The sequence below is a fragment of the Portunus trituberculatus genome, chromosome 27 (assembly GCF_017591435.1).
Source record: "Portunus trituberculatus isolate SZX2019 chromosome 27, ASM1759143v1, whole genome shotgun sequence".
Taxonomy (NCBI): Eukaryota; Metazoa; Arthropoda; class Malacostraca; order Decapoda; family Portunidae; genus Portunus; species Portunus trituberculatus.
Window position 1 is genome coordinate 5,746,870 of NC_059281.1, and position 27,500 is coordinate 5,774,369.

Here is a 27,500-nt window from a genome sequence, read left to right on the forward strand (position 1 = left end):
CTTTTCCCCTGTGACCTTCAGACGACAAGTGAACACAAGTAACATTCTGCTATTATGCATTATATCTTCTTTTTTTTCTTTTCCCTCCATTAAACATTTGTCCTTCCTTTCATCAACAGCATTATTTTCCCTTCCTTGTCTTCCTTTGTCTTTTCTTCTCTATTGTTTCCCTACTTTCCATTTTCTTTGGCTTTGTTTTATTTTTCATTTGTTCTTTTTTGGTTTCTTTTTTTTCAGTTCTTCGTGTTTTTGTTGATTTTTTTTTGCCTTGCTGCTTTTCTCATCGTATATACTTTTTTTTTTTTAATCATTCACTTCTTTTCGTTCATTTCTTTCTATATTTCTTCATATATATTTCTTATTGCTTATCTTTTGTTTCATGACACATTTACGTACACATATCAAAAAGATCAAGAAATGCGTTAATATACAGTTTAATCTCTCTCTCTCTCTCTCTCTCTCTCTCTCTCTCTCTCTCTCTCTCTCTCTCTCTCTCTCGCTCTCTCACTTTTTCTGTCTTTTTCCTTTCATCATTGTCCCCACCGTTCGTAACTTTCTCTGCTCTCCTCTTCCTTTTCCTCCTCCTCCTCCTCCTCCTCCTCCTTCTCCTCCTCCTCCTCCTCCTCCTCCTCCTCCTCCTCCTCCTCCTCCTCCTCCTCCTCCTCCTCCTCCTCCTCCAGCTCCGGAAGACATAATTTTGTGTGCACCTCGTTTCATTTTATTGCAATTCGCAGAGTCTTTTGTTCCTCGAAAAAAAAAAAAAAAACAATTAACATGACTCTCACACTCCCTTCATTAATCCAAATAATTTCCACGATTCTATTTTTTCCGAAGGGCATGAGAGAGAGAGAGAGAGAGAGAGAGAGAGAGAGAGAGAGAGAGAGAGAGAGAGAGAGAGAGAGAGAGAGAGAGAGAGAGAGAGAGAGAGAGAGAGAGAGAGTAAAGGAGTTATTTCTTAAACTCATTAGATATGGTAAGGTAAGGTAAGGGAAGGTTAAGCCAAGTTAGGTAAGATATGGTAAGGTTAGGTAAGGTTAGGTTAGGTTAGGTTAGGTTAGGTAAGTCAAAGTAAGGTAAGGAAAGGAAAGGATAGGTTATATTTATGTTAGGTTGGGTTAGGTGAAGTTAAGTCAGGTAACATAAGGTAAGGTAATGTTAGGTAAAGTAAAGTAAGGAAAGGTTAGTTAAGATGTAATGTAATGCTATATGAAAGAAAAGGTTGTGTCATGTCACGTGACGTTAACTTTGGTCACTCACTTCACATTCAATTTGCTACTTCAGTTCATCCGTATCTCAATCAGTCGTTAATCCTTCCCTCAAACGACACTCCACAGAAAACCCTCACTAACAAACAGCCAGGGGATCAGAGTTGGCACCGAGGCGAGGGGTATGCGAGGAAGTGAGTGTGTGCGGCTAAGTGACTTGTCCAATGTACCTGAGAGTGGCGACAACATTTCATACCAAGTGTTGAGATCTTGAAGTGATACTGGGGTTGGCCTTGACACCCGCCACCTGAGACTTTGTCAGGTGCTCGTGTAACTATTACTATTACTGCTGTTATTATTTGATTGGTGGGTGGATGATATACTGAGAGAAAAAGGGAAAGGATTTCACAATGCTGTTGTTATTGTTGTTACTACTACAACTAGAAATGACAATGACAAATGATGAAACAATAGAAAAGTAATAATAATAAATGTAATTATAAGACGATGATTGTATATCTGTCTATCTATTCATGTATTCAATGATCTAATTATCTATCCACCTGTAACTATCAATTGCATTAAGATTTGCTATCACCATTAGTAACAGTAATAATGATAACAACAACAATAATAATAATAATAATAATAATAATAATAATAATAATAATAATAGTAATAATAATAATAGTAATAATAATAATAATAATAATAATAATAATAATAATAATAATAATAATAATAATAATAATAATAATAATAATAATAATAATAATAATAATAATAATAATAATAATAATAATAATAATAATAATAATAATAATAATAATAATAATAATAATAATATTATTATTATTATTATTATTATAATAATAATATCAATGTAATAGTAATAATATTCTTCTTCTTCTTCTTCTTCTTATTATTATTATTATTATTATTATTATTATTATTATCATTATTATTATTATGTAATAGTATTATCATTATCATGTAGTAGTAGAAGTAGTAGTAGTAGTAGTAGTAGTAGTAGTAGTAGTAGTAGTAGTAGTAGTAGTAGTAGTAGTAGTAGTAGTAGTAGTACATGTTGTTGTTGTTGTTGTTGCTGTTGTTGTTTAAGATGTAAATACCGTCGCAAAAAATAATAAAATGAAAACGAAGAGGGAATTAAGTAAAATGATATAGAAAAAAAAAATAATCCTGTACTAATTAATGAAAGTAAACAACCACAAGGCGTCACAAGACACCACCACCAGGAAGACCACCCAAACAACACACGCACGCACCAACACGCACGCACGCACACACACACACACACACACACACACACACTCACACATGAACTTCACATCATCGGGACACAGAATAAAAACAATTCAACCACGCCTCCATCAGCCCATCCCCCCTCCTGCTCTTTCCTACCCCTCCTCCTTCCCCCAGCCCTTTCCTTCCCCTCCGACGACGCCTCACCTAAACCCCCCTTTAGGGAAAACCCGTCCAGGTCAATGGGGGGAATGGAGGGACACACACACACACACACACACACACACACACACACACACACACACACACACACAGGCGTCCTCGTCAGGCGGAGGCCAAGGATGAGGCAGAAGGAAGCTAGCACAGTATATAAGGATCGACTCAGGCACTTCGTTGGCACTCAGTACCTCCTCACTACCAGCACCACCACCGCCTCCTCCTCCTTCTCCTCCTCCAGCAGCGTCGCCTTCTGCAGTTGATTATACCTCCCGTTAACATGGTGAGTCTAGTGTCTGGAGTTTGGTAGTTTGCGTGAGTGTTTGCTTGTGGGTGTATGTGTGAGTGTATTGTGGGTGGTTTGGGTGTTTTGTGGGGTGCTTTGGGTGTTTGTCTCTACGTGAATGTTATTTCGGTTTCATCTCTTTTATTTCTCTCTGTTTTTTGGGGAGTTTTAATTTATCTGTCTCTTTCTTTTTCTGTTCATCTCTCTCTCTCTCTCTCTCTCTCTCTCTCTCTCGGGTGTGTGTGTGTGTGTGTGTGTGTGTGTAATTCACTGTTTGATCTGCTGCAGTCTCTGACGAGACAGCCAGACGTTACCCTACGGAACGAGCTCAGAGCTCATTATTTCCGATCTTGGGATAGGTCTGAGACCAGGCACACACCACACACCGGGACAACAAGGTCACAACTCCTCGATTTACATCCCGTACCTACTCACTGCTAGGTGAACAGGGGCTACACGTCAAAGGAGACACACCCAAATATCTCCACCCGGCCAGGGAATCGAACCCCGGTCATCTGGCTTGTGAAGCCAGCGCTCTAACCACTGAGCTACCGGGCCGTGTGTGTGTGTGTGTGTGTGTGTGTGTGTGTGTGTGTGTGTGTGACCTGTGTCATTGTACTTTTTTCTGGCCAATGTGGGACTTTCTTTCTTCACGACACACACACACACACACACACACACACACACACACACACACACACACACACACACACACACACACACACACACACAATGTCATTAACCGTGTTCTTCGACTTTCCTTTTTCGTTTTTTTTTTTCATTTTACATCATCTTTCATATCCAAACTCGATTTCTTCCCAAACCCTTGACCTTCTTCCACGATAAAGAAAAAAAAATAATAATGATAATAGTAAGAAGAACAACTTTCCTTTCTCTTTCACTCTGTTTCGCTTCCTGCCTCTCCTCTCCTTTGTTAGCCTGTATTTTCCTTCCTCACCTCTTTACTTTTTTTTTTATCTCTTCTCACTTTTTTCTCTCTTCTTTATAAACTTTTCCTTCAGGCTTTTTATCTTACTCCTTATTTTCTTTCATCATTTCTCTTCAATTATCCATCATTTGTCTCCTCTTCCTCCTCTTCATCCTCCTCACGTTCCTATTCACCATCTTTCTGCGTCTTCATCTTCACCATCCTGTGTCTAGCTAAGGTACTGCAACTGTGTGTGTGTGTGTGTGTGTGTGTGTGTGTGTGTGTGTGTGTGTGTGTGTGTGTGTGTGTGTGTGTGTGTGTGTGTGTGTGTGTGTGTGTGTGTGTGTGTGTGTGTGTGTGTGTGTGTGTGTGTGTGTGTGTGTGTGTGTGTGTGTGTGTGTGTGTGTGTGTGTGTGTGTGTGTATTATGGGTAGTTTGGGTGTTTTGTGGGTATCTAATTACTATCTATTCAACTTGTTTGGGGACTGGCACCCGAGTGGGCATTTTTTCATCGTTTTTTTTTTTTCATTGCCCCTGGTCAGTCTTCCCACTTACAGAAAAAAAATGTTATCCTCCTTGTCTCCAATCCCTCTCTCTCTTTTCCTCTTTTTACTTTCTGCTGTACGCTCCTCCTTTGAGATCTTGTTTCTCATCCTATTTCTTTATCCATCTAGTCCTTTTCTTATCCGTTAGTTGCGTTCTTTTACATTTCTCTTTATTTCTTCTCTCCACTTCTCTCTTCCTGTTTCTCCTCTTCCAGTAGTTTATCATGTCCTTCGTCCTCCACCCACAGAACTCCCTCGTCGCCATCCTCGGCCTCGCCCTCCTCGTCGCCTCGTGCAACGCTGGTGGCTTCCGCGGTGGGCACTTCATCGGCGGCTTCGATTCCCATGAAGTGATTGGGGGTGGTTTCGTCAGTGGCGGCTACGGCGGCGGCTTCCACAGAGGCGGCGGCGGCTTCCACAGGGGCGGTGGTTACGGCGGAGCGTCTATCGTGCCAGCTATCGGCGGCCTCGTGCACTCCTCCACCCACGGCGGCGGATATGGCAGCTTCGGCGGGCACTCCATCGAGCACGGCATCTCCTTCGGCGGGCACCGTGGTGGGTACGGCCGCCCATCCTACGGCAGCTCATCCTACCGTCGCCCATCCTACGGGCGCTGGTAGGATTGAGCGGTGCCCAGACACGCCCCTCTCTTCGCCGTGGTGGCCTTGGTAGTCACTCCTTCACTGAATGCTAGACCTTTGTGTCTCTTATTTAAAAGTCTAAAGTCTTCATCTCTTGGTCGTCTTGAATAAAAATAGTTTCGATCCTACGTTTATGTGTCTCCTTCCCTCCTGCTCCTTCATAAACGCTTTCAGACATGCTTTGCCTTCACTATACACTCCACTGCACCTCCACTCGCATTCCTCCTCCCGCTGTTCCTCCTCCTCCGCCTCCCCACTGGTTATTCTCTCTCTCTCCCCACCTCTCCGCTCTTAAAGTTCAATCATGTCTTCTATCTATTTTACTAACATGATTTTCTTCGTGTCGGTTTTTATTCTCCTTTCACTTGTTTACTACATTCTCACACTTAATTCAATTTTATGTTCATTCTCAAGAACAGTCAAGACACGAACACGCACCCACGAGTGAGCACACACACACACACACACACACACACACACACACACACACACACACACACACACACACACACACACACGAAAAAAATCTATTCTCTCTCTCTCTCTCTCTCACGGCAAGAATATAATATTTGGATACAACGAATACAACGCAATGTGAAGAATGCATATATTAGCAGCAATAAAATGAAAAGAGAAACTGATGCAAGTAGTAGTAGTAGTAGTAGTAGTAGTAGTAGTAGTAGTAGTAGTAGTAGTAGTAGTAGTAGTAGTAGTAGTAGTAGTAGTAGTAGTAGTAGCAATACATCATCATTTAGTACAAGTTATTTACATTACAAACTACTCCAGTTTCATATCGTTGCACTGTTTCATTATACTAACTTTTCCAGAGGCCTAGGTTTTCAAGGTTATCCAGACGTCGTGTTTGGTAATGGTCGTTTCCAAGGAGGAGGAGGAGGAGGAGGAGGAGGAGGAGGAGGAGGAGGAGGAGGAGGAGGAGGAGGAGGAGGAGGAGGAGGAGGAGGAGGAGGAGGACGAGAAATAAAAGACGAAGAAAAAGAAAACAGGAATAGAAAGAGGAACCACCAATGTCCTTTTGACTAATAACCACCATAATTAGGACTCCTGCGGTAATAGTACCCGTAGTGGCCGCCAGAGGGAACTGGATAGGGAGCGTAGCGCGGGAAAGGACGGCTGACCAACACTGCACTGAGATCCTGCGGGGGAATCCTGTGAGCAGCTGCAGGATGAGTGATAGGATACCTCACACCGTGGCTAGCAAACACAGTGTCATGGTCAACGAAAGGAGGGCGGTTATCGAGAGCCTGGACATCTTGGTTAACGAAAGGATCTCCTGCATTAACGCAACCCTGAGGCGCAGGATTCTCGAAGGATTCTTCCCTGTCAGTGAAGTGTGTGTAGTAGTTAGCTAAGGACGGGACTCCCTGGTTAATGACATTCCCGTCCCGGTCAACGATAGGAGTGGTGAGGGGATTAACGAAGTTGTCACCGCGGTCAACAAACGTCCTGGTTACTCCATGTGACTTTGGCTCATGGGTTACGAAGGGCGGTGGGTTAACGATGCGACTTCTAACGACCTTGGTGTTGGCGGAGCATGGACGGTTCTGGTTGACGAAAGAGCGGCTGACAGAGGAACCAGAAGGTCTCATGTCCGGGGCAAGGAAGATACCACTATCTTGATCTGGGAGAGCAACCCGAAGGTCAACGATATCTGTGAGGTCAACGTTAGGCCGCACAAAGTTCCTGGGGTCATAGAAAAGGTTCCTGGGGTCAGTGGTGGGGGCATGGAGGTCATTGATATTATCAACGTGGCTGGCGGGATCACCGACGGGTCCAGTGGGGTCTTGGGGCAAGAGGTCGCTGGGGAACACTCCCGCAGCCCTCACGTCCACTTGGCTGAGGAAGGAGTCGTCAGGAGTCGTGGGGGTAACCGGGCGGGGGACGAGGAGCGGTGGCGGGAAGGTTACTGGGCTCAGCATGGGTGAGGGTGGGACGAGAACCGTGTTGGGTGTGATAGGGCGAGGTTCAAGTGAGGAGGGCGTGAAGGGATGAAAGTGGGGAAGTGGCTGCGGTACAGATGGCGTGGGAGCATCGGGAAACCTGGAGGAGGCACCGTCAGGGCGTACAGATCCTCTGAAGGGCACGGCACGATCAGACACGAAGGGTAAGTGAGGACGCGAGAACCTGTAGGGGCTGTAGAGACCGTGAGGGGCAGGACGAGGGACCACGCCGTAGTCCCGCCTGAGAGGCTGACGACGTGTGGCGGGGAGGCCGTGGCGATACGAGAAGGTGACTCTTGGGTACTGACCAAGGGGGCGGGGACTGGGGGCTGCCTGGGGATCACGCGTCCTATCAGGGTGTCTCTGGAAGGACAGAGGGCGCAGGGACACTTGACTGGAGGCGGGATGGGAGTCCTCAGGATGTGTGTCAAGGCTGGGTGGCGGCGCTTTCCCCTCCTCCTCCGCCGCCATAGGATTCTCAGTAGCGTCCACTTCATTCACTGCCGTGTTCATCGCGCCTTCAGCATGTCATCCCCCCTGCAGGAGTGTCCCAGCAGGAGGAGGAAGCAGAGAGACGCAACGAACGCCTTCTGCGGGAGGGAGGGACGAGAGGGAGGTGGTGAGAAGCCTGCTTGAGTTGGAGAGTGAAAGAGGAGCGCGGGTGACTCAGTGTGACGGAAAGAAGCGGGACGCCATGCATTGCTAGTTTATCAGTGAAGCGAGAGACGAGAACGTGAGAGAAAGTGTGTCTGGTAACTGTATGTCGCGGAATAGGAAGAGGAGGAGGAGGAGGAGGCAAAGATGACTAGAAATAAGGGAAAAAAAAATAAGGAGGAAAAGATGTATATTTCAACCTAGATAAGAAGCAATAAAACAAGACACTAAATAAAAAAAAAAGATAACAGAAAACAAAACACTCAAAACAACAAACCATATTGAGCGGAGATCCAACAGAAGCACCGAAGAGCAACACCACCACCAACACGAACACGAACACCGAGGAAGATGACGAGAACAAGTCACACAGCAGGCGGGAGAAGAATGAGGAGGAGGACAGAAGACCCGATTCCAGTAGGCAGAAGGGCGAGACAAACACTGCCACCACACAGGACAGACCCTTCCTAATATACACCAACACACAACTTAAAGAGCCACTTATCCCCTTACTCGGCACATTCCACTTGAAGTTCCCCGAAAAAACAACTGGTGCTCAAAGACATGTAATTACCACCATTACGCAGGTAGGTGTAGTTAGTAAAGCACCTGGTCGGGTAAGGGAAGGTGGAAGGGACGGAGGGGGGGTACTGGACACACCTGGGGAGTCACGTAATTAGTTCCGCTGCTGTCTTGTACCTGCCTTGGTTTGGAGGCGTCAAGGTGTGTCAGAAAGGACCTGCTTTGTCTTCGTATGTCTGTCTGTGTGTGTGTGTGTATGGCCTGGTAGATGACTGGAGAGAGAGAGAGAGAGAGAGAGAGAGAGAGAGAGAGAGAGAGAGAGAGAGAGAGAGAGAGAGAGAGAGAGAGAGAGAGAGAGAGAGAGAGAGAGAGAGAGAGAGAGAGAGAGAGAGAGAGAGAGAGACATTGGTGAAAAAGAAAAGCAAAACAAAAAAGAAAGATACAAAAACGAATACAAAACTAAAAGGAAAAAAAAAAGGAAGAGAAACAAACAGACTAACAGAATGTACAGAAAATTCAGCTGTATGTGTGTGTGTGTGTGTGTGTGTGTGTGTGTGTGTGTGTGTGTGTGTGTGTGTGTGTGTGTGTGTGTGTGTGTGTGTGTGTGTGTGTGTGTGTGACCCAGCACAATGACACATTTCTCAACACATCCCAGACTTAACATTTCTGAAACACTCATATAATTTCTCACACTCAAAGATGAACAGGGAAAATAAATCAATGGGAAGAAATTGAAAGAAGGAGAGAGAGAGAGAGAGAGAGAGAGAGAGAGAGAGAGAGAGAGAGAGAGAGAGAGAGAGAGAGAGAGAGAGAGAGAGAGAGAGTAAACGCCTGTAATAAAAACCTACCAGGTACACATAAGTACACAAAAAACTCAATCTCTCTCTCTCTCTCTCTCTCTCTCTCTCTCTCTCTCTCTCTCTCTTTACCCTCCGTTTTCAAGTTCTCCTTTCTTCTCTTTTAACTTTTCTTTCTTCTCTTTCTATAAACATTGATATATGATATTCTCCCTAGATTCTTCGTTCGATAATCTTGTCTGTTACACCTTAAAAAATAAATAAATAGATAATAAACAAGAGAGACAAAGGATTCAGAGGATGTGGATACAGGTCAATGAATAAACGTGGAAAAGGAAAGGAAAAGTGTCAGAAAAAAATTAAGTACGTATATCAGAGTAATTTTAGATTTTTTTTTTCCCTGAGATTACGTGCAGGTGAGGAAAGAGATGTGTGTGTGTGTGTGTGTGTGTGTGTGTGTGTGTGTGTGTGTGTGTGTGTGTGTGTGTGTGTGTGTGTGTGTGTGTGTGTGTGTGTGTGTGTGTGCGTATACGTGTGCGTGTGCGTGTGTATGTGTGTAGCAGCCCACAAGTCACAGATACAATTTGGCAAACTCTATTTCAAACATTCCTTCCCCAATTTTTTTTTCTTTTTATTTATATCATGTGGGCTTTTCACGGGAATTTATGGGCTAAAGGGGCTACTTTTTGGGATACCTCCTATGTCAAAGCCCACCCGCTAGGAAACTGTTGCCCCAAGTGAGGGCTTTTAAACAACGACCTACACTCGGACCGTGGACAGGATTCGAACCCGTGCGCTTGGAGACCCCTCGGACCCCAAAGCACGCATGGTTCCACTGCACCCTTATTAACATCTCCCTCCTCTACCTACCCTCCCTTGCATTCCTCCCCCAGGCCACTCCCAGTTCAATACACGACCCCAGCCACTGCCACTCTACCTGGCCCACGCAATCATTCCGCTAGGTGGCAAGGTGAAGGCCGCGAGATAACTACATGACCTAGAGCACTGATTTTGGAGTGTATCTGTATTTTGGGAACTGTGCGAATGTGCGAGGGCGTGGTAAGGGTGAAGGCGTGGTGCGGTGAGGGCAGGGAGCAGGTCACAGGACACGTATATAACACAGAGGCATCTGACACAACACGCCATAACGCAAGGGTGCCACGCTACTGATACTGCTACCACCTGACGGAGGCGATGAAGGGGAGGACGACGAGAATGAAGGTGGGTTAGTTTTAGTTAGGTTTGACTGGGCTTCTATATATATCTCTCTCTCTCTCTCTCTCTCTCTCTCTCATAATCGGCTCTACTTTTTAAGGGCTCACACCATCAGTAAGCCTTTCCTTCAACCTTCTTCTTGCTACTGGCCAGATCTCTCTTACATAAGAAAGGTTAAGGATGCCTATCAACATTAATCCCATAAGTACCATGACGCGTTTCCATATTCACTCTTCTTATTATTTGGTGATTACATACAGCTCCAGAAACTTATGTGTGGGATTAGAATAGTGAAGACTGTGGACATTAATCTTCTGATCTCCATAGACCCTTCCTAATGTCAATAAAACGGTCTAATCGTATACAAATCTCAAGGTAAAAGTGTGTCCCAGTATTGAAGGGGTAAAGAACAAAGAAACACTCCTTGAAACTAACCCTCTCTGTGAAATTAGTCGGTGTGAAAGAACAAAGCGTCTGAAAATTGAGGTCTAGGAAAGATAGAGAGGAAGAGAGAAAAGTAGCGTGATGTAAACAAAAACCAGTACAGCAGTAGGTTTGCTTGTCTTTGTCTTGTTTTCTTTCTTTGTATTCATTTCTGACCACTCATCAAAGCTGCAGCGACGTAAATAGTTCATAAATATTTCCCTGTGGTTTGTCTAATGGCTGCACCACCACCACCACCACCACCACCACCACCACCACCACCTCCTCCTCCTCCTCCTCCTCCTTCACCACCGGATGTACATAATTTGTGTCAAAATACGCCTGAAGCTCCAAGACTGTGGTGTGTATGTATGTGTGGTGAAGGTCGGCAAGGTGTGGTGACTTGGTGGTGGTGAAGGACGCATATATGTTGTGGTAATGTGATGCGATGTGTGGTGTGGTGTGGTATGGTGTGGTGTTATGTGGCGTGGTGTGGTGTAATTCACCTCGGTCGCCTACTGGTCACCCAGCCAGTCTTCCCCATTACGGAGCGAGCTCAGAGCTCATAGACCGATCTTCGGGTAGGACTGAGACCACAACACACTCCACACACCGGGAAAGCGAGGCCACAACCCCTCGAGTTACATCCCGTACCTATTTACTGCTAGGTGAACAGGGGTTACACATTAAGAGTCTTGCCCATTTGCCTCGCCGCGCCGGGACTCTAACCCCGGCATCTCGATTGTGAGTCGAGCGTGCTAACCACTACACTACGCGGTGTGTGTGTGTGTGTGTGTGTGTGTGTGTGTGTGTGTGTGTGTGTGTGTGTGTGTGTGATGTGATGTGATGTGATGTGATGTGATTTGGTGTGGTGTGTGTGTGTGTGTGTGTGTGTGTGTGTGTGTGTGTGTGTGTGTGTGTGTGTGTGTGTGTGTGTGTGTGTGTGTGTGTGTGTGTGTGTGTGTGTGTGTGTGTGTGTGTGTGTGTGTGTGTGTGTGTGTGTGCTTTAAAACAACAATAACAACAAAACAGAAGAAAGAGTACAACATTTAACCATTCCTATAAGCCCCTCCCCCATCTCTCTCTCTCTCTCTCTCTCTCTCTCTCTCTCTCTGATCGTCCCATTCACAGCACTAAAACACCCTTCGCCCTCAGATCCTCCTGCTGGTGGCGCCCCTACTACTAATATCTTGCCGGGGCGTGCACGGAGGCCAATCTGCAGGACACCCTGGGGGCCTCGCAACTCTGGAGGGTCCAGGGGGCTTCCCACCAGGCTCCCTTGCCATTCTAAAGCGGACAGGATCAGTGAAGGCATTCCTGCGTAGCCTCCCTCAGGTGTCTGTGGTGCGAGCTGTCGGGGGCTTCATCGGCTCCTTCCCAGGGCACCCCAAAGGCACCTCTCTTGGGGGCTTCCACAGGGGCTTCAACGGAGCTTCACCTGGGTCATCAGGCTTCATAGGGGGAGCTAGAAGGTTGAATGGCGTTTTTCTGGGGAGTTTCCAAGGGCGTTCACCAGCGTTCAATGGCAGATCTGCAGGCTTCAGTAGGGCTTCTGCAGGCTTCACTGGTAGGTCTTCAGGCTTCAACAGACGGCTTGCAGTTTCCCACAGAGGTTTCGCTGGCTTTAATGACGCAGGCTTTGGTGGTAGGCAGGCAGACCTCAATGGTGCGGGTTTCGATGAAGCTCCTGCAGGTTTCACTGAAAGCCATGCAGGCTTCGGAGGTTTCAGTGGAGGTTCTGCTGGTTTCAGTGGAGGTCCTGATGGCTTCAATGATGCAGGCTTCAGTGGAGGTCCAAAAGACTTTAGTGGAGGTCCTGATGGCTTCAGTGGACGTCTTGCAGACTTCGGTGGAGATTCTGAAGGCTTCAATGACGCAGACTTTGGTGGAGGTCGTGCAGGCTCCAGTGGAGGTAGTGCTGGTTTCAGTGGAGGTCGTGCAGGCTTCAGTGGAGGTAGTGCTGGCTTCAGTGGAGGGCCTGATGGTTTCAGTGACGCTAGCTTCAGCGGAGGTCCTGCAGGCTTTGGTGGAGGTCCTGATAGCTTCAGTGGGGGTCCTGCAGACTTAGATGGAGGACCTGAAGGCTTCAGTGGAGGGCCTGATGGCTTTGGTGGAGGTCCTGATGGCTTCAGTGGAGGGCCTCCAGGCTTCAGTGAAGGGCCTCCAGGCTTCGATGGAGGCCCTGATAGCTTCAGTGGAGGGCCTCCAAGCTTCAGTGGAGGCCCTGATGGTTTCAGTGGAGGGCCTGATGACTTCAGTGGAGGTCCTGTAGGCGTCGGTGGAGGACCTGATGGCTTCAGTGGAGGGCCTCCAGGCTTCAGTGGAGGCCCTGATGGCTTCAGTGGAGGGCCTGATGACTTCAGTGGAGGTCCTGTAGGCGTCGGTGGAGGACCTGATGGCTTCAGTGGAGGGCCTCCAGGCTTCAGTGGAGGCCCTGATGGCTTCAGTGGAGGCCCTGATGACTTCAGTGGAGGTCCTGTAGGCGTCGGTGGAGGCCCTGATGGCTTCAGTGGAGGGCCTCCAGGCTTTGACGGAGGACCTGAAGTCTTCAATGACCGAGGCTTCAATGGTGGGCCAGAGAGTTTCAGTGGAGGACCTGGAAGCTTCCGTGGAAGACCTGAAAGCTTCAATAACCCAGGCTTCAGGGGAGGACCAGCTGAGTTTGATGAGGGTCCTCACGGTCTCCCCGGTGCAAGCTTCAGTGGCTCTCCTCGCGGCTTCAGCAGGACATCTCACGAGGGCTTCAGTAGGGCCTCTCGCAGAAGCTTCAACAGGGAATCTAGGAGAGGCTTCCCACGTTCCAGTAGTCTGAGAAGACGTGTTGGTCTCAGTGGTTCCCGCAGGAGGTTAGCGAATAGAAAGACTGGTTAACTGCCTCACTGAATCTCTAAATGTTAAGGCTGAAAATGATTAATGATAAAGATAACTCTCTCTCTCTCTCTCTCTCTCTCTCTCTCTCTCTCTCTCTCTCTCTCTCTCTCTCTCTCTCTCTCTCGCTCTCGCTCTCTCTCTAAGTCCTAAATAATAATAGAAACACAATGACTCCTTTTTCATGTAGTAAGTATTGCGAGCACTGTACGTAATATCACAAGGTTTATTTTATCTACTATTACTTATTATTGTTTATTATTGAAGTGTATGAGTATTGCCAAAATAATAACGACACTACTTGCAATAAAAATAAAAAATTATATTTGTACTTCTACTATTACTACCACTACTACTACTACTACTACTACTACAACTACTAATGATAATAATAATAATAATAATAACAACAACAACAACAACAACAACAACAACAGTAATCAACAAACAAGCAAGGAGAAAGTGATCGTCGTCGTCGTGATGTTGGTGATGTTTATTAAGACAAGAGTGACACTATACACACACACACACACACACACACACACACACACACACACACACACACACACACACACGAGACAGGTAAGGTGACTGTCCCCCCGGTGCTCCTTATTAGGCTCTCAACAGGTGTACCAGGTGTCAGAGAGAGAGAGAGAGAGAGAGAGAGAGAGAGAGAGAGAGAGATAAGCAAGTAGAGGACAACAGTGGTAGGAAAAAAAATACAATAAATAAAGTTAGTTAGTGGAGGTTAATAAGGAGAGGGAGAAGATATTCATACGTTGTAGTAAGAATAGTAAACTAATGAAGGAGAAAGTGAAGGAAACTATCCGGAGAAAATGATCAGTAAGCGATACCAAGTGAGGAGAGATAAACATGAAGAAAATTAAAGAAAACGAGTTAGTATAAAGAACGAATACGGAGAGCAGGAATTGAAATAGACGATCGTAAAAGAAAAGTGGAAGCAGAGGGAAAAAAATGTAGATATAAATGAAAGAACATAAAAGATAGAACACGGGAAAAAAAAAGATAAAAAGGTGAACAGAAAAAAAGGAGAAAATGCACTGAAGAAAATATTGAAGAAATTAAACAAGCAATAACTAAAAAAAAAAAAAAGAAAAATTAGAGGAAGGGAATAAAAAGAAAGAGAAGACTGAAAAAAAACAAACCACCACCACCACCACCACCACTACCACCACCACCACACACAACAACAACAACAGACGAGGCTACTAACCTTTTCTCTTAACAACAGTACGTGATCCGGAAGTAGAAGCAGGTCAGAAAAAGGTCACACTGATATCCTTGACCTCTCCCCTCCCCCAATCTCCCCCTACCCTTCTTCCATTAACCCATCACTCCTATTCTTCTCTTCTAATCGGCCCAAAATTGCATGTCAAAATATATTCATACCTGTTTTTTTTTTCTTTCTCATTTCTTTCCCTCACAGTTCCATTCTACTTCTATCTCCTCCTCCTCCTCCTCCTCCTCCTCCTCCTCCTCCTCCTCCTCCTCCTCCTCCTCCTCCTCCTCCAGTTTGCGTTCATGACCTTTAATGCACGAAAGAAAGATTACCTCCCCCCCTCCTCCCCAATCCTTCACCCCATCAACCGAGGGAGAAAAAAGTAGGTTAATGAAAAGAGAGATTGATGTTGAAAGATAAGACAGTGTGACAATGAAGAGAGGGAGTGTGGGGTGTTGTGTGGTGGTGGTGTTTCTAAGGGTGCTGGTAGCTGTGGTGGTGGTGGTGGTGGTGGTGGTGGTGGTAGTTAAAGCAGGGTTGACAAAAAGAATGAATAAATAACTTCCCCCCAAAAAAACTCCATCTCCTCCACCAAATAAATAAATAAATTAAATGAAAGACAAATGAATAAATAGATAAATAAAAAAAACAAGTCTAATTTTCATATGACGCATTAATAAATAGCTCTTCTACTTATATTTCCAACAAAAGCGACACCTGTCATCTTTTATTTATCAAAGCAGCTGTCATTGCTTAGAGTTGCGTTCATGTAAATCTTAGACCTACCTTCCTTCTGTCCCCACTCCCATCCATCTCCCCATCCACCAAGCCTCCCCATACGTCCTTCATATATACATACACATACAGAGAGAGAGAGAGAGAGAGAGAGAGAGAGAGAGAGAGAGAGAGAGAATCCTTTAATGCTATAAAGAAATACACGTCTTTAATTATCTCCATCGTAATTCCAGTGTTGGCGGAGAGAGCGAGTCACTGCAGGCCAGACGAAAGAAAATATGAGAAACAGGTAAGAGAAGGAAAGTGAAAGTCGTGTTTTTTTTTCTTCTCCTTTCTTGTGGACGCCGAGGTGTGGCTGGATGTTCCTGGCGCGTGGTGCTAATGAGTGTATGCCTGTGCTTGTATGTGTGTCCGTGTGTGAATGAATGTGCGTAATGCATGTTATATTATCATCAATGCGTGTACACATTAGAGAATCCACAGGGTTAACTCGTGTGTGTGTGTGTGTGTGTGTGTGTGTGTGTGTGTGTGTGTGTGTGTGTGTGTGTGTGTGTGTGTGTGTGTGTGTGTGTGTGTGTGTGCAGAGAGAGAGAGAGAGAGAGAGAGAGAGAGAGAGAGAGAGAGAGAGAGAGAGAGAGAGAGAGAGAGAGAGAGAGAGAGAGAGAGAGAGAGAGAGAGAGAGAGATAACTAATATCAAATAAAAAAAAAAGCTGACATATAGAACTTCAATAAACACGAGAAAGAAAAAAATAGACAAAAACAGTAACAAGAAGAAAACGAGATGAGGAAGAAAAAAAAGCATAAAAAGCAGGTTCATTTACTTAACGTTCACATTAAATTTTTTACTCTCTTCGTTTTCTGTGACAAAGTAGGAGGGGAGACTCAAGTAAACCCTCTGCAGGTGAGTCTCCTTAGCTCTGCATGGGTATACGAAAAGCAAAAGGCAGGTTAACTCCCTTCAGTACTGGGACGCAATATTACCATGAGTTTTGTGTGTCATTAGACTGTTTTATTTTACATCATGAAGGATCTATGGAGGTGAGAAGATAAATGGCCAGAGTATTCACTGTCTCAATCCCCACATAAGTTTCTGAAGCTGTATAAAATCGCCAAATAATAAGCAGAATGAATATGGAACCGTGTTGTGGTACTGAAGGGTTAAGATCTCAGCGTATGTTAATTATAAAGTGTACCTGCATATATTCCTGTATGATTCAGCCTTGGTTGTGAAAGTATTTTGATTTTTTCTCTATTTCCAGATAAGACCAATGCTCGAGAGAGAGAGAGAGAGAGAGAGAGAGAGAGAGAGAGAGAGAGAGAGAGAGAGAGAGAGAGAGAGAGAGAATATGAGTGCTCTAGTTCTCGTGAGTCAGTTCCATCCGCTCTTCCAGACTTGAAACTCCAGAATTTTCTGCTTTATAAAGACCACTGGATGACGAAACTGAAAGGTGACGGGGTGACGAGGGTAACGAGGGAACTTGATGTTTAATACCAAGACATCACCACAATACATCACCACACCACCATTATCCACCCATTTCCACCTACGCTTTACCTCCATTGCTTCCTTATACACTTCCATAGCATTTCTTTCTCTTATATTCCGCATTCTATCCCTTGTTACCACACCACTCTGCCTCTCCCTATTGCAAGATTTGATCAAGTATTTTAAGTCTCTCATGGTTTTTACTGGTATACTTTACAACTCCCTGGCCTGCTGTTATATTATCTTAAGCTTTCCAATATACGTTTCAAGAGAGTTTTCGTAATTTTGTATATTCATTTTATTAATCTACACTGGCGTCTTTAGGGTTTTAGATCTTTAGTGTGTATTTATTATTCTTTTCCTGTTTTCATGGCCACAATCAATCGCAAACATTTTTATCCTCTTCTATAGTTAATTTCTTTTTATGTTATGGCCTATAGTGCCTGTAGGCATACTTGAAGAATATATGTGGGAAGCGCTATTCAGCTTCTGCCCATTAATGGTGCAGGCAATTTTATTTATAGTGATACCCATATTAGGGCCCATATCACACCCAAGCGCATCTTTGGTGTAGCCACCTACATCCTGGGTATCATGGTGACATGTAGGTAACCTTAAACCACTCGACAAATGGCATAGCTTCAAAGCGTTATGTGGTGGGATTTGAACCTACGCGTGAACGTCTGCCTCATCCCACGCTCACCACCTTATCCACTACGCTACCGCGAAGAGTGAGAGATAGAAGAGACTTCCAAGATAAACGTCCAAAGTAACATTCGCTAGTGACACTTAGCATTAAGAAAAGATGACAAGTGTTGTTCTAGTTTGATCAGGTAGGCAAGCTGCTTCACCAAGTACGAATCCGACTATACATTATCACTGCACCTTTTCATTTTGATGTGTTAATATTCTCTTCTTCATTTTAAGTGAAATAGTGTAGTTATGTAGATTGTTTTTTTTTTTTTCGTTATTGTATGAAATCGCCTCCTGTCCATGAAATATTGTCATTGTCTGCCACTGTACGGTCACAATCACAGCGCATCACTTTCACTGGGGTCAGTTCACCATCACTTAACATTACCCTCCTCACTGTCGCACTACAGGCACTTTTTTTTTTTTTCGGTTTACGTCCGGTTCCCCTATTACATTAGGGCTAGGACGGTGCCTCCTGACAGAGGAGTCAGGAAGACTTTGGTTTTGGCATTTGGGAATCGTTACCCCGAGTGGATGCCCTTCCTAACCTCGGACCGTGGCCGGGATTCCAACCCGAGCGCTTAAGAACCCTGGGGCCCACAAAGCGCGCGCGGTCCCAATGCACCACAGGCACTATTGAATTTAAAATGAAACTGTTATCAGACCAAGCCACAATTTTAAGTCTCTCTCTCTCTCTCTCTCTCTCTCTCTCTCTCTCTCTCTCTCTCTCTCTCTCATATGTAATTGATGTAACGCAATGTGGAATTCAATAAATTCACTTCCACTTCAACTCAATATAAACAATGTACGAGTATATCTTATCCTCGTTATTTTTTTCCCATTTTTTTGGGGGGTGTGATCCGTGGGTAGGTAAAGATGACCTTCATTACTCACCATTAACACAGGTGGCAGGTGAGCAGGTGCGGGGTCATCGTGAGGTAATCACGAAGTGCTGAGACAAGACAAACATAGAGTATTTTATTGAATAGTAATAAATAAGAATACAGTTATTTTTTCTTGTAACCGTAGCCTCCCGCGCCCCCGTTGCCAGGGTGCACACCTCTCACCACCAAGGGGCCGGCATGGGGGTTGGAACGCGTTACGACCACGCTGCCAGGGTGTACTGGATTGCGGCCCACCAGGTGGTGCCTGAGCGAGGCATAGGGACCGCCCAGGGAGGTCAGGTCGAAGCCAGTGTTGGCGCCGTAGCCGGAGTTCACGTCATAGTAGGCGTCCAGCAGGTGGGCGGAAGAGATGCCGGTCACGTACTCGTTGGGGTACAGGCCATGGTTCTGGGAATGGCCGCCGTACCGCCCGCGACGCAGGTTTCCGAAATGCTTGCCGTTGAACACTCTCCCTCCAGTCACCACGCCGCCACCCACCACGATGTTGGAGTTGTAACCACCGCGGCCGCCTCCAAGGCCTCTAACAACGACGTCGCCGTTGCCGCCACGGTTTCCGCCACCATGACCGCCAACAACGATACGGCCGCCGTGCCTGCCGCCGTGTACAACTGTGCTACTTCCAAGGCTGTAGGAGTTGACGTCACCGTAAGAGTTCCTGCCACCCCCGATACCTCTGCCGCCGCCGATGACTCTGCCGACACCTCTGTTGACCACGAAGCCGCCAGGGAGGAAATCGTCTTCAAAGCTGCCCGAAAAACCGGAGCTGTCAGAGTAGTCTCCGAAACTGTCGAAATCCAAGCTCTCGAAGCTCTGGCTGTTGCTACCGGCAACGACGCCGCCGTGGCTGCCGGCAACGATGCCGCCGTGGCCGCCGGCAACAACGCCGCCGTAGCCGCCGGCAACGATGCCGCTGTGGCCGCCGGCAACGACGCCGCCGTGGCCGCCGGCAACGATGCCGCCGTGGCCACCGGCAACGATGCCGCCGTGGCCGCCGGCAACGACGCCGCCGTTGCCGCCACCGTATCCGCCGCCGTGCCCGCCAACATGACCGTCGCCGTGACCACCGACTACGACACCGCCGTTGCCGCCACCGTATCCACCGCCGTCCCCGCCACCATGACCGTCGCCGTGACCACCGACAACGACGCCGCCGTTGCCGCCACCGTATCCGCCGCCGTCCCCGCCACCATGACCGTCGCCGTGACCACCGACAACGACACCGCCGTTGCCGCCACCGTATCCACCGCCGTCCCCGCCACCATGACCGTCGCCGTGACCACCGACAACGACACCGCCGTTGCCGCCACCGTATCCACCGCCGTCCCCGCCACCATCACCGTCGCCGTGACCACCGACAACGACGCCGCCGTTGCCGCCACCGTATCCGCCGCCGTCCCCGCCACCATGACCGTCGCCGTGAACACCAACAACGACGCCGCCGTTGCCGCCACCGTATTCGCCGCCGTCGCCGCCACCATGACCGCCGCCGTGACCGCCAACAACGATATGGCCGCCGTGCCTGCCGCCGTCGCCGCCACCATGACCGCCGCCGTGACCGCCAACAACGATATGGCCGCCGTGCCTGCCGCCGTGTACAACTGTGCCACTTCCAAGGCTGTAGGAGTTGACGTCACCGTAAGAGTTCCTGCCAACCCCGATACCTCTGCCGCCGCCGATGACTCTGCCGACACCTCTGTTGGCCACGAAGCCGCCAGGGAGGAAACCGTCTTCAAAGCTGCCGGAAAAACCGGAGTTGTCAGAGTAGTCTCCGAAACTGTCGAAATCCAAGCTCTCGAAGCTCTGGCTGTTGCTACCAAGAACGACGCCGCCGTGGCCACCGACAACGACGCCGCCACCATGACCGCCGCCGTTGCCGCCACCGTATCCTCTGCCGTTGCCGCCACCATGACCGCCGCCGTTGCCACCACTGTATCCGCCGCCGTGGCCGCCACCATATCCGCCGCCGTGGCCGCCACCATATCCGCCGCCGTGGCCGCCACCATATCCGCCGCCGTGGCCGCCACCATATCCGCCGCCGTGGCCGCCACCATATCCGCCGCCGTGGCTGCTACCGTGCACAATTCTGCCGTTGCCAAGGCTATAGCCGTCGACGTCACCGTAGGAGCTGCTGCCGCCGCGCCAGATACCTCTGCCGAAGCCTCTGTTGACCACGAAGCCTCTGGTTCTCCAGAAGTCATCAGAGTCATTAGAGTCGTCAGAGTCGTTAGAAGAGTCAGAAAAGTCGGTACTGGTCCCCCCGCCGACTATAATGTCGCCGGCGGTGAAGACAATGAGCATCCACAGGGAGATCGCCAAGAGGGTTCTGGAAGGCTGGGACAGGACGAGGAGCTTCAATACACGTCAACAGAAGGATGAAAGATATGAAGAATTGAGAAAGGGAACACGAAGGAATTAGAAGGTACAGAAAAGAAAAGGAGAGAAAGCTATTTTTTTTTACAAGAATTCACATATTCACATCTTTCTTTTCTTTCCTATATTATGGTACTGACCATACGATATACATTACAAAAAACTATTAAAACATTCTCTCTCTCTCTCTCTCTCTCTCTCTAATATTTTTTTTATAACCTGCATGAATAACTATAGTCTTAATAAATTAAAAAGAAGGCAAAAAATACAAATAACGCATTAGGAATGACATGAAGTAAGATAGAAAAAGAAAACTGAGCAAGGTAAGCAATATAATTCTAAAAAAGAAAAAAGGAAAGAATTAAGAATAAATACAATATGAATAAATGAGTGGGTGAGTGAATGAATGAACTAGTGAATGAGTAAAAACAGTGAGTAATTGAATGAATAAATAAGTGAATAAATCAGAGGTTAAAATATTTAATTAAATGAGGGAGTGAGTACACGAATTGCTGAGTAGAAAGCCAGTAAATGTCAATACGTGAATGTGTCTGAGTAAATGAACGACTGAATGAGTCTTTAAATGAAAATCATAAAACAACACCAAGGAAAAACAGCATCATATCTATTGGCCCATACGAGGCTTCTTTGTGAGTAACTAGGAATGAATGAAGGAATACATGAGTGAGTAAACGTGAGTGAGTGGGTCAGTGCGTACAGGAGTGAGTAAACGTCTGGATAAAAAAGAAATCTATGAGATAATGAGTTTGAGATAATGAGTGATGTGATGAGTCTGAGGTGAGTAAGTGACGGATTAGTTAAGTCAGTCAGATGGAGAAAGACACCAGTGACTCCTCTTACCATGGCGGTGTTTACATAACTTGTGATTAGAAACAGACTAGCTGACCATTTATATACTCACTTTCATCCCCCTTAACCCCCGTCCATTCTACCACCACCATCACTACCTAAACCTCTCCTCCTCTCTCTCTCTCTCTCTCTCTCTCTCTCTCTCTCTCTCTCTCTCTCTCTCCCTCATGTAATTGATGTTACGCAATATGGAATTTACTTTCACTTCAACTCAATATAAGCCATGAACAAGCATGTCTTATCACAGTTTTTTTTTCCCACTTTGTTGTTTTTTTATGATCCGTAGGTAGGTAAAGGTGACCTTCATTAGCCATCATTTACGCGAGTGGCGGGTGAGCAGGTGAGGGGTCATCGTCAGGTCATCGCCAGGTGCTGAGAAAAGACAAATTAACATAGAGTATTTTATTCAATAGTAATAAATAAGAATACATTACAGTTCTCGCAACAAATATCTGACTTAGAGCTATTGGCCAGCCGGGAGTGCGTAGCGGAGGGCTGGGGGAAGTGGGATCGTCGTCTCCACGGGGCAGTTACTTCTTGTAACCGTAGCCTCCCGTGCCCACGTGGCCAGGGTGGACACCGTTCACCACCAAGGGGCCGGCATGGGGGTTCGTTCCCGTGACCACCACGTTGCCAGGGTGTGCTGTATTGCGGCCCACCAAGTGGTACCTCAGCGAGGCATATGGGCCGCCCAGAGTGGTCAGGTCGAAGCCAGTGTTGGCGCCGTAGCCGGAGTCCACGTCATAGTAGGCGTCCAGCAGGTGGGCGGAGGAGATACCGGTCACGTACTCGTTGGAGTACAGGCCATGGTTCTGGGAATGGCCGCCGTACCGCCCGCGACGCAGGTTTCCAAAACGCTTACCGCTGAACACTCTACCTCCGGTCACCACGCCGCCACCCACCACGATGTTGGAGTCGTAACCACCGTGGCCGCTGACGACAACATCGCCGTGGCCGCCTCCATGGCCGCCAACAACGACGCCTCCGTTGCCACCGCCGTATCCGCCGCCGTGGCCGCCGACAACGATGCCGCCGCCGTGGCTGCCACCGTGCACAATTGTGCCGCTTCCAAGGCTGAAGTCGTCGACGTCACCATAACCGCCCCCGATACCTCTGCCGCCGCCAATAACTCTGCCGACGCCTCTGTTGACCACGAAGCCGCCAGGGCGGAAACCGTCTTCAAAGCTGCCGGAATAACCGGAGCTGGCAGAGAAATCCAGGCTATCGAAGCTCATGCCGGGGGCGGCGAGAAGCAGCCCGAGGGAGGCCGCCAAGAGGGTTCTGGAAGCCTGGGCAGGACGAGACGCTTCAATACACAAGGACACAAGAAATGAAGAATTGAGGAAGGGAACATGAGAGTGAGGAGAAACGAAGAGGATGAAGAAAAAAAATTCACTTATTCATATCCTTCTTTCCCTCCAGTTACTACTGACATTTTCCTGCCTTATGACATTATACATTACAGAAAGTACTGAAGAGTTTTTTTGTTCACTCTCTCCTAGTGACTTTTTTTTATAACCTGAATAAATAACAGTACTCATAAAAAAAAGTAGGCAATGGAATATAAATAACGCATTAGGAATGACTTGAAGTAAGATATATAGGTAAAGAAATTTGAGCATGGTAAGCAATATAAAGGAAAGAATTGAGAATAAATATAATATGAATGAATGAGTCAGTGAGAGAATGAGTGAACTAGTGAGTGAATGAAAACAGAGAGTAACTGAATGAGTTAATCAGTAAAGGAACGAGTATATGAGTAAATGAGTAAGTGAATAAATCAGAGTTTAAGAGAATTTAAATGAGCGAGTGAGTAAACAAATTAGTGAGCAACAAGCTAGTAAATGTCAATACGTGAATAAATCAGTGAGTAAATGAGCTAATGAGTAAGTGAGTGATTAAATGAGAATCACGATGGAACATCAAGGAAGAAGAAACAGCATCATATCTATTGGCCCATACGAGGCGTCTTTGTGAGTAACTGGCAATGAATGAAGGAAAGCGCTTATGAGTGAGGAGTAAACGTGAGTAAGTGAATCAGTGTATACAGGAGTGAGTAAATTCCTGGGTAATGAGTTTGAGTGAGTGAGTGAATGAGTGAGCATATAAAGGCGGGTATGCGTTAGTAGTTAAGCGAGTAAAGGAATTTGTGGAGTGTCAGTGGATGTATGAGTGATGTTGATGAGTAAGTGACGGATAAGCTAAGTGAGTCAGACGGAAAGAAAGACACGACTCGACTCCTCTTACCATGGCGGTGTTTGGAAAAGTTGTGATAGGAAAGAGACCGGCTAACCTCTTATATACTCCCTTTCACCCTTTCCCCTCCCTCCGCCGCCACCACCACCTAAACCTCTCTCTCTCCCTCTCTCTCTGTGTCTTTCTCTGTCTCTATTCCCTTTTCCCCAGCTTTGATACCTGATGAATGCCCCCCTTCTCTCTCTCTCTCTCTCTCTCTCTCTCTCTCTCTCTCTCTCTCTCTCTCTCTCTCTCTCTCTCTCTCTCTCTCTTTCTCTCTCTCTATTATTGTCATAAGATATACCTCCTTACCTCCTCCTCTTCCTCCTCCTCCTCCTCTCTCCTCCTCCTCCTCCCTCCTCCTCCTCCTCCTCCTCCTCCTCCTCCTCCTCCACCTTGCCCTCCTTTTCCACTCCCTCTCCAAATCGTACCCTTCCTTGTACTCTCCCCAATGACACCGCCCCTGTCGTCTCTCTCTCTCTCTCTCTCTCTCTCTCTCTCTCTCTCTCTCTCTCTCTCTCTCTCTCTCTCTCTCTCCATTTCTCATCTCTCATCCCTTTTCTGTCTCTTTTTCCTCTTCCTCATATTCTTGTTACACACACACACACACACACACACACACACACACACACACACACACACTCTCTCTCTCTCTCTCTCTCTCTCTCTCTCTCTCTCTTTTTCTCCTTGCCTCACTCTCCTCCATGAACCGGTTGTTTTCTTTCATTCCTCCCCTTCACTTTGGTTGCCGCAGTAAAATAATGTGAGGAGGGAAGACAACAGTGCAAGTAATATGGCCAATAAATTCTACAGTAATGCTGTCACTCACTCTCTCTCTCTCTCTCTCTCTCTCTCTCTCTCTCTCTCTCTCTCTCTCTCTCTCTCTCTCTCTCTCTCTCTCTCTCTCTCTCTCTCTCTCTCATAGCTCCAGAATCATGTTCATGAGGAGGAGGAGGAGGAGGAGGAGGAGGAGGAGGAGGAGGAGGAGGAGGAGGAGGAGGAGGAGGCTTGGTATTGAGGGGGATAGCAGGGCGGGGGCAGTGAGTGAGCAAAATTCCAAACGATTTCCTCTTATTCTTATTTCTATTAAACTATTTTTTTTCCTTCTCTTATAATGTTGTGTTAGATTTTTACTTTTTTTTTGCCTGATCTGGAAAGCCGAGTGTTGTTAGGAGGAGGAGGAGGAGGAGGAGGAGGAGGAGGAGGAGGAGGAGGAGGAGGAGGAGGAGGGGGAGGCGAGTGGTCAGAGTACAATTTTGCTTTCACAATAATTCTTAGTTTTTCACTCAGTTTTTTTTTTTTCTCGTGTCTCGTTTTATGATAAATAAAGCGTTACTAGATCACTGGGGCTCGAAGGTTTTCTTTTTTTTTTTCTGATTCTATTGCTACTGTGACTCCTACTGATGCTGCTGTTGATGATGATGATAATATTGTTGTTACTCTTGCTGAAGTTTTCGTTTAGTCTCTTTATCTATTCTTCTTTTTCTTATTTTACATTTTCTTTATTTTTTCTTATAATTTTTTTCCTCCACATTATCACAGCTCTCCTTCACCATTCAATATCAGCAGAACAAATACTTCCTTCTACTCACCTCCTGTCTCTACTGTCCATCCAATCCAGGTCATTCCAGCATCACCGCACTCTATACCATTTCGCTACCACGTCCTCCATCTGCACTGCTTTTATTCGCTATTCTCATCTTGCTATTGTTCCATTATAAACTATGTATCTACTTGGTATATTGGGTTTCTAGTTATATTCTTATCAAATCACCTTGCTCACTATTTTTTTTTTTACCTGCTGATTTCAGATAGTGAGTTATAAAAATGTGTGTGTGTGTGTGTGTGTGTGTGTGTGTGTGTGTGTGTGTGTGTGTGTGTGTGTGTGTGTGTGTGTGTGTGTGCAGTAATAGGTTGAGTTTGTGAATTAAAGTCTTTGCTATTCAGTACACCTTTCCTGTATCAGTAATCACAGTTAAGCATTTCTATCTATTCTACAACCATTTCCTATCTTCAAACAGAGTAGAAATTGCAAAATCTATTCTTTTTTTTTACCTCCTTTCTTGCTCAATAGAGATGACATGCAGTATTTCTGGTGGTGTTAATTGTTTCGTATTGCAGTGAAAAGGATTAGGCCAGAAACGCGATTAGTTTGGGGTGTTTTGTTCACGGCAGATGGCTTTGAATATCTTAGCAGCAGGTTTGGTGTGCTGGAGTGTGTGGTCATAGTGTTAGTTAGGCCAGTAGTGCGGCTGGTTATGAGTGTCTTTGCTAGTACAGATGGCCTCAGGTGTCTTGCTGTTGGTAGGATGGGTGTTTTACTTTGATTCTTCACAATGCATCTGCCTGTGAACTAAGTAGTAGTAGTAGTAGTAGTAGTAGTAGTAGTAGTAGTAGTAGTAGTAGTAGTAGTAGTAGTAGAAGAAGAAGAAGAAGAAGAAGAAGAAGAAGAAGAAGAAGAAGAAGAAGAAGAAGAAGAAGAAGAAGAAGAAGAAGAAGAAGAAGAAGAAGAAGAAGTAGTAGTAGTAGTAGTAGTAGTAGTAGTAGTAGTAGTAGTAGTAGTAGAAGAAGAAGAAGAAGTAGTAGTAGTAGTAGTAGTAGTAGTAGTAGTAGTAGTAGTAGTAGTAGTAGTAGTAGTAGTAGTAGTAGTAGTAGTAGTGAAAGTAGCTGTAATCATGGTAGTTGTGGCGGTAATAATGGTGGTAGTAATGGTGCTAGCAGTAATAACAAGAGCAAAAAATACTAGGACCATCACCACCAATGTTAGTTAAAAGAGTTGCAATCCTTTGATTGTAACACTGAGCTATAACACTTGGCCAAAAAAATAAGACAACAGGAGATAAAAGAATATCTAACACCACATTTACTTCTAATTGTATTATAACACTAACATGTATACCTGGAACCACTTTAGCCAGCAAAAATTAAATAACACTTACTAAAGAATAAAAAGGAGATCAACGAACTACATCACGTTGGCTATCACTGCTGCATCTCACTATCATATTCAAACATTAACATTTCCTTAAGCATAAGAAGTCAAGGCAAGGAATGGCAGGAACAGTAGTAAAGGTTCTTTCATGACATAACATTGTATTCACTCTTCATACAAGCAATGGTGTATTTTATAATTATACCCTAAATTTAATACCATTTGCTACATACTTCCCTAATCACTAACCACTCTGACACATCTTTTCTCGCTCAAAACTCACATTCATACACCGTATCGGCTGAAAATTGCAAATATATACTTTATTTTAATTATCATCTCTCTTGTAGGTGCTTACAAAGACATCCGTACATTACTTTTAGTGCTAAGGATCGCTGTGTATCAGAAGCCACAGCATATAATAATAAAAGCTGTAGCCTTTCTGATAGACAGTTTTAAAAGTGACCTTGCCGCGTCCCATAAAGAGACAAGTTGTAGGGAAAGCTGACACC

The 27,500-nt window shown here is 46.0% G+C and overlaps 5 protein-coding genes across 7 annotated transcripts; 2 read left to right on the plus strand and 3 right to left on the minus strand.

Annotated features, from left to right (window-relative positions):
- Positions 1-2,820: 2,820 nt before the first annotated feature.
- On the plus strand, positions 2,821-5,212 carry LOC123509729 (glycine-rich cell wall structural protein-like). Its single transcript, XM_045264247.1, has 2 exons — positions 2,821-2,967; positions 4,692-5,212. Exons 1-2 carry the CDS (start codon positions 2,965-2,967, stop codon positions 5,061-5,063), a joined length of 375 nt encoding a protein of 124 aa, XP_045120182.1. The 5' UTR covers positions 2,821-2,964; the 3' UTR covers positions 5,064-5,212.
- Positions 5,213-6,020: 808 nt separating this feature from the next.
- On the minus strand, positions 6,021-8,151 carry LOC123509730. The gene is made up of 2 exons (XM_045264248.1): positions 7,974-8,151; positions 6,021-7,632 (listed from the first exon to the last, which is right to left on the minus strand). Exon 2 carries the CDS (start codon positions 7,553-7,555, stop codon positions 6,122-6,124), a length of 1,434 nt encoding a protein of 477 aa, XP_045120183.1. The 5' UTR covers positions 7,556-7,632; positions 7,974-8,151; the 3' UTR covers positions 6,021-6,121.
- A 1,978-nt stretch (positions 8,152-10,129) lies between these two features.
- On the plus strand, positions 10,130-13,817 carry LOC123509731 (glycine-rich cell wall structural protein-like). The gene is made up of 2 exons (XM_045264249.1): positions 10,130-10,236; positions 11,809-13,817. The coding sequence occupies exons 1-2, from the start codon at positions 10,210-10,212 to the stop codon at positions 13,522-13,524; spliced, it is 1,743 nt and encodes a 580-aa protein (XP_045120184.1). The 5' UTR covers positions 10,130-10,209; the 3' UTR covers positions 13,525-13,817.
- A 4,824-nt stretch (positions 13,818-18,641) lies between these two features.
- Positions 18,642-21,153, minus strand: LOC123509732 (glycine-rich cell wall structural protein 1.8-like). 3 transcript variants are annotated; one of them, XM_045264253.1, is made up of 2 exons: positions 20,164-21,152; positions 18,642-20,100 (listed from the first exon to the last, which is right to left on the minus strand). In XM_045264253.1, the coding sequence occupies exons 1-2, from the start codon at positions 20,877-20,879 to the stop codon at positions 18,684-18,686; spliced, it is 2,133 nt and encodes a 710-aa protein (XP_045120188.1). In that variant the 5' UTR covers positions 20,880-21,152; the 3' UTR covers positions 18,642-18,683. The 3 variants fall into 3 exon arrangements, with proteins under 3 accessions (XP_045120188.1, XP_045120187.1, XP_045120186.1); XM_045264252.1 differs by having other exon boundaries at positions 18,642-20,056; positions 20,120-21,151; XM_045264251.1 differs by having other exon boundaries at positions 18,642-21,153.
- A 1,198-nt stretch (positions 21,154-22,351) lies between these two features.
- Positions 22,352-25,682, minus strand: LOC123509447 (glycine-rich cell wall structural protein-like). Its single transcript, XM_045263737.1, has 2 exons — positions 25,649-25,682; positions 22,352-23,127 (listed from the first exon to the last, which is right to left on the minus strand). Exons 1-2 carry the CDS (start codon positions 25,680-25,682, stop codon positions 22,352-22,354), a joined length of 810 nt encoding a protein of 269 aa, XP_045119672.1.
- Between the last annotated feature and the right edge of the window lie 1,818 nt (positions 25,683-27,500).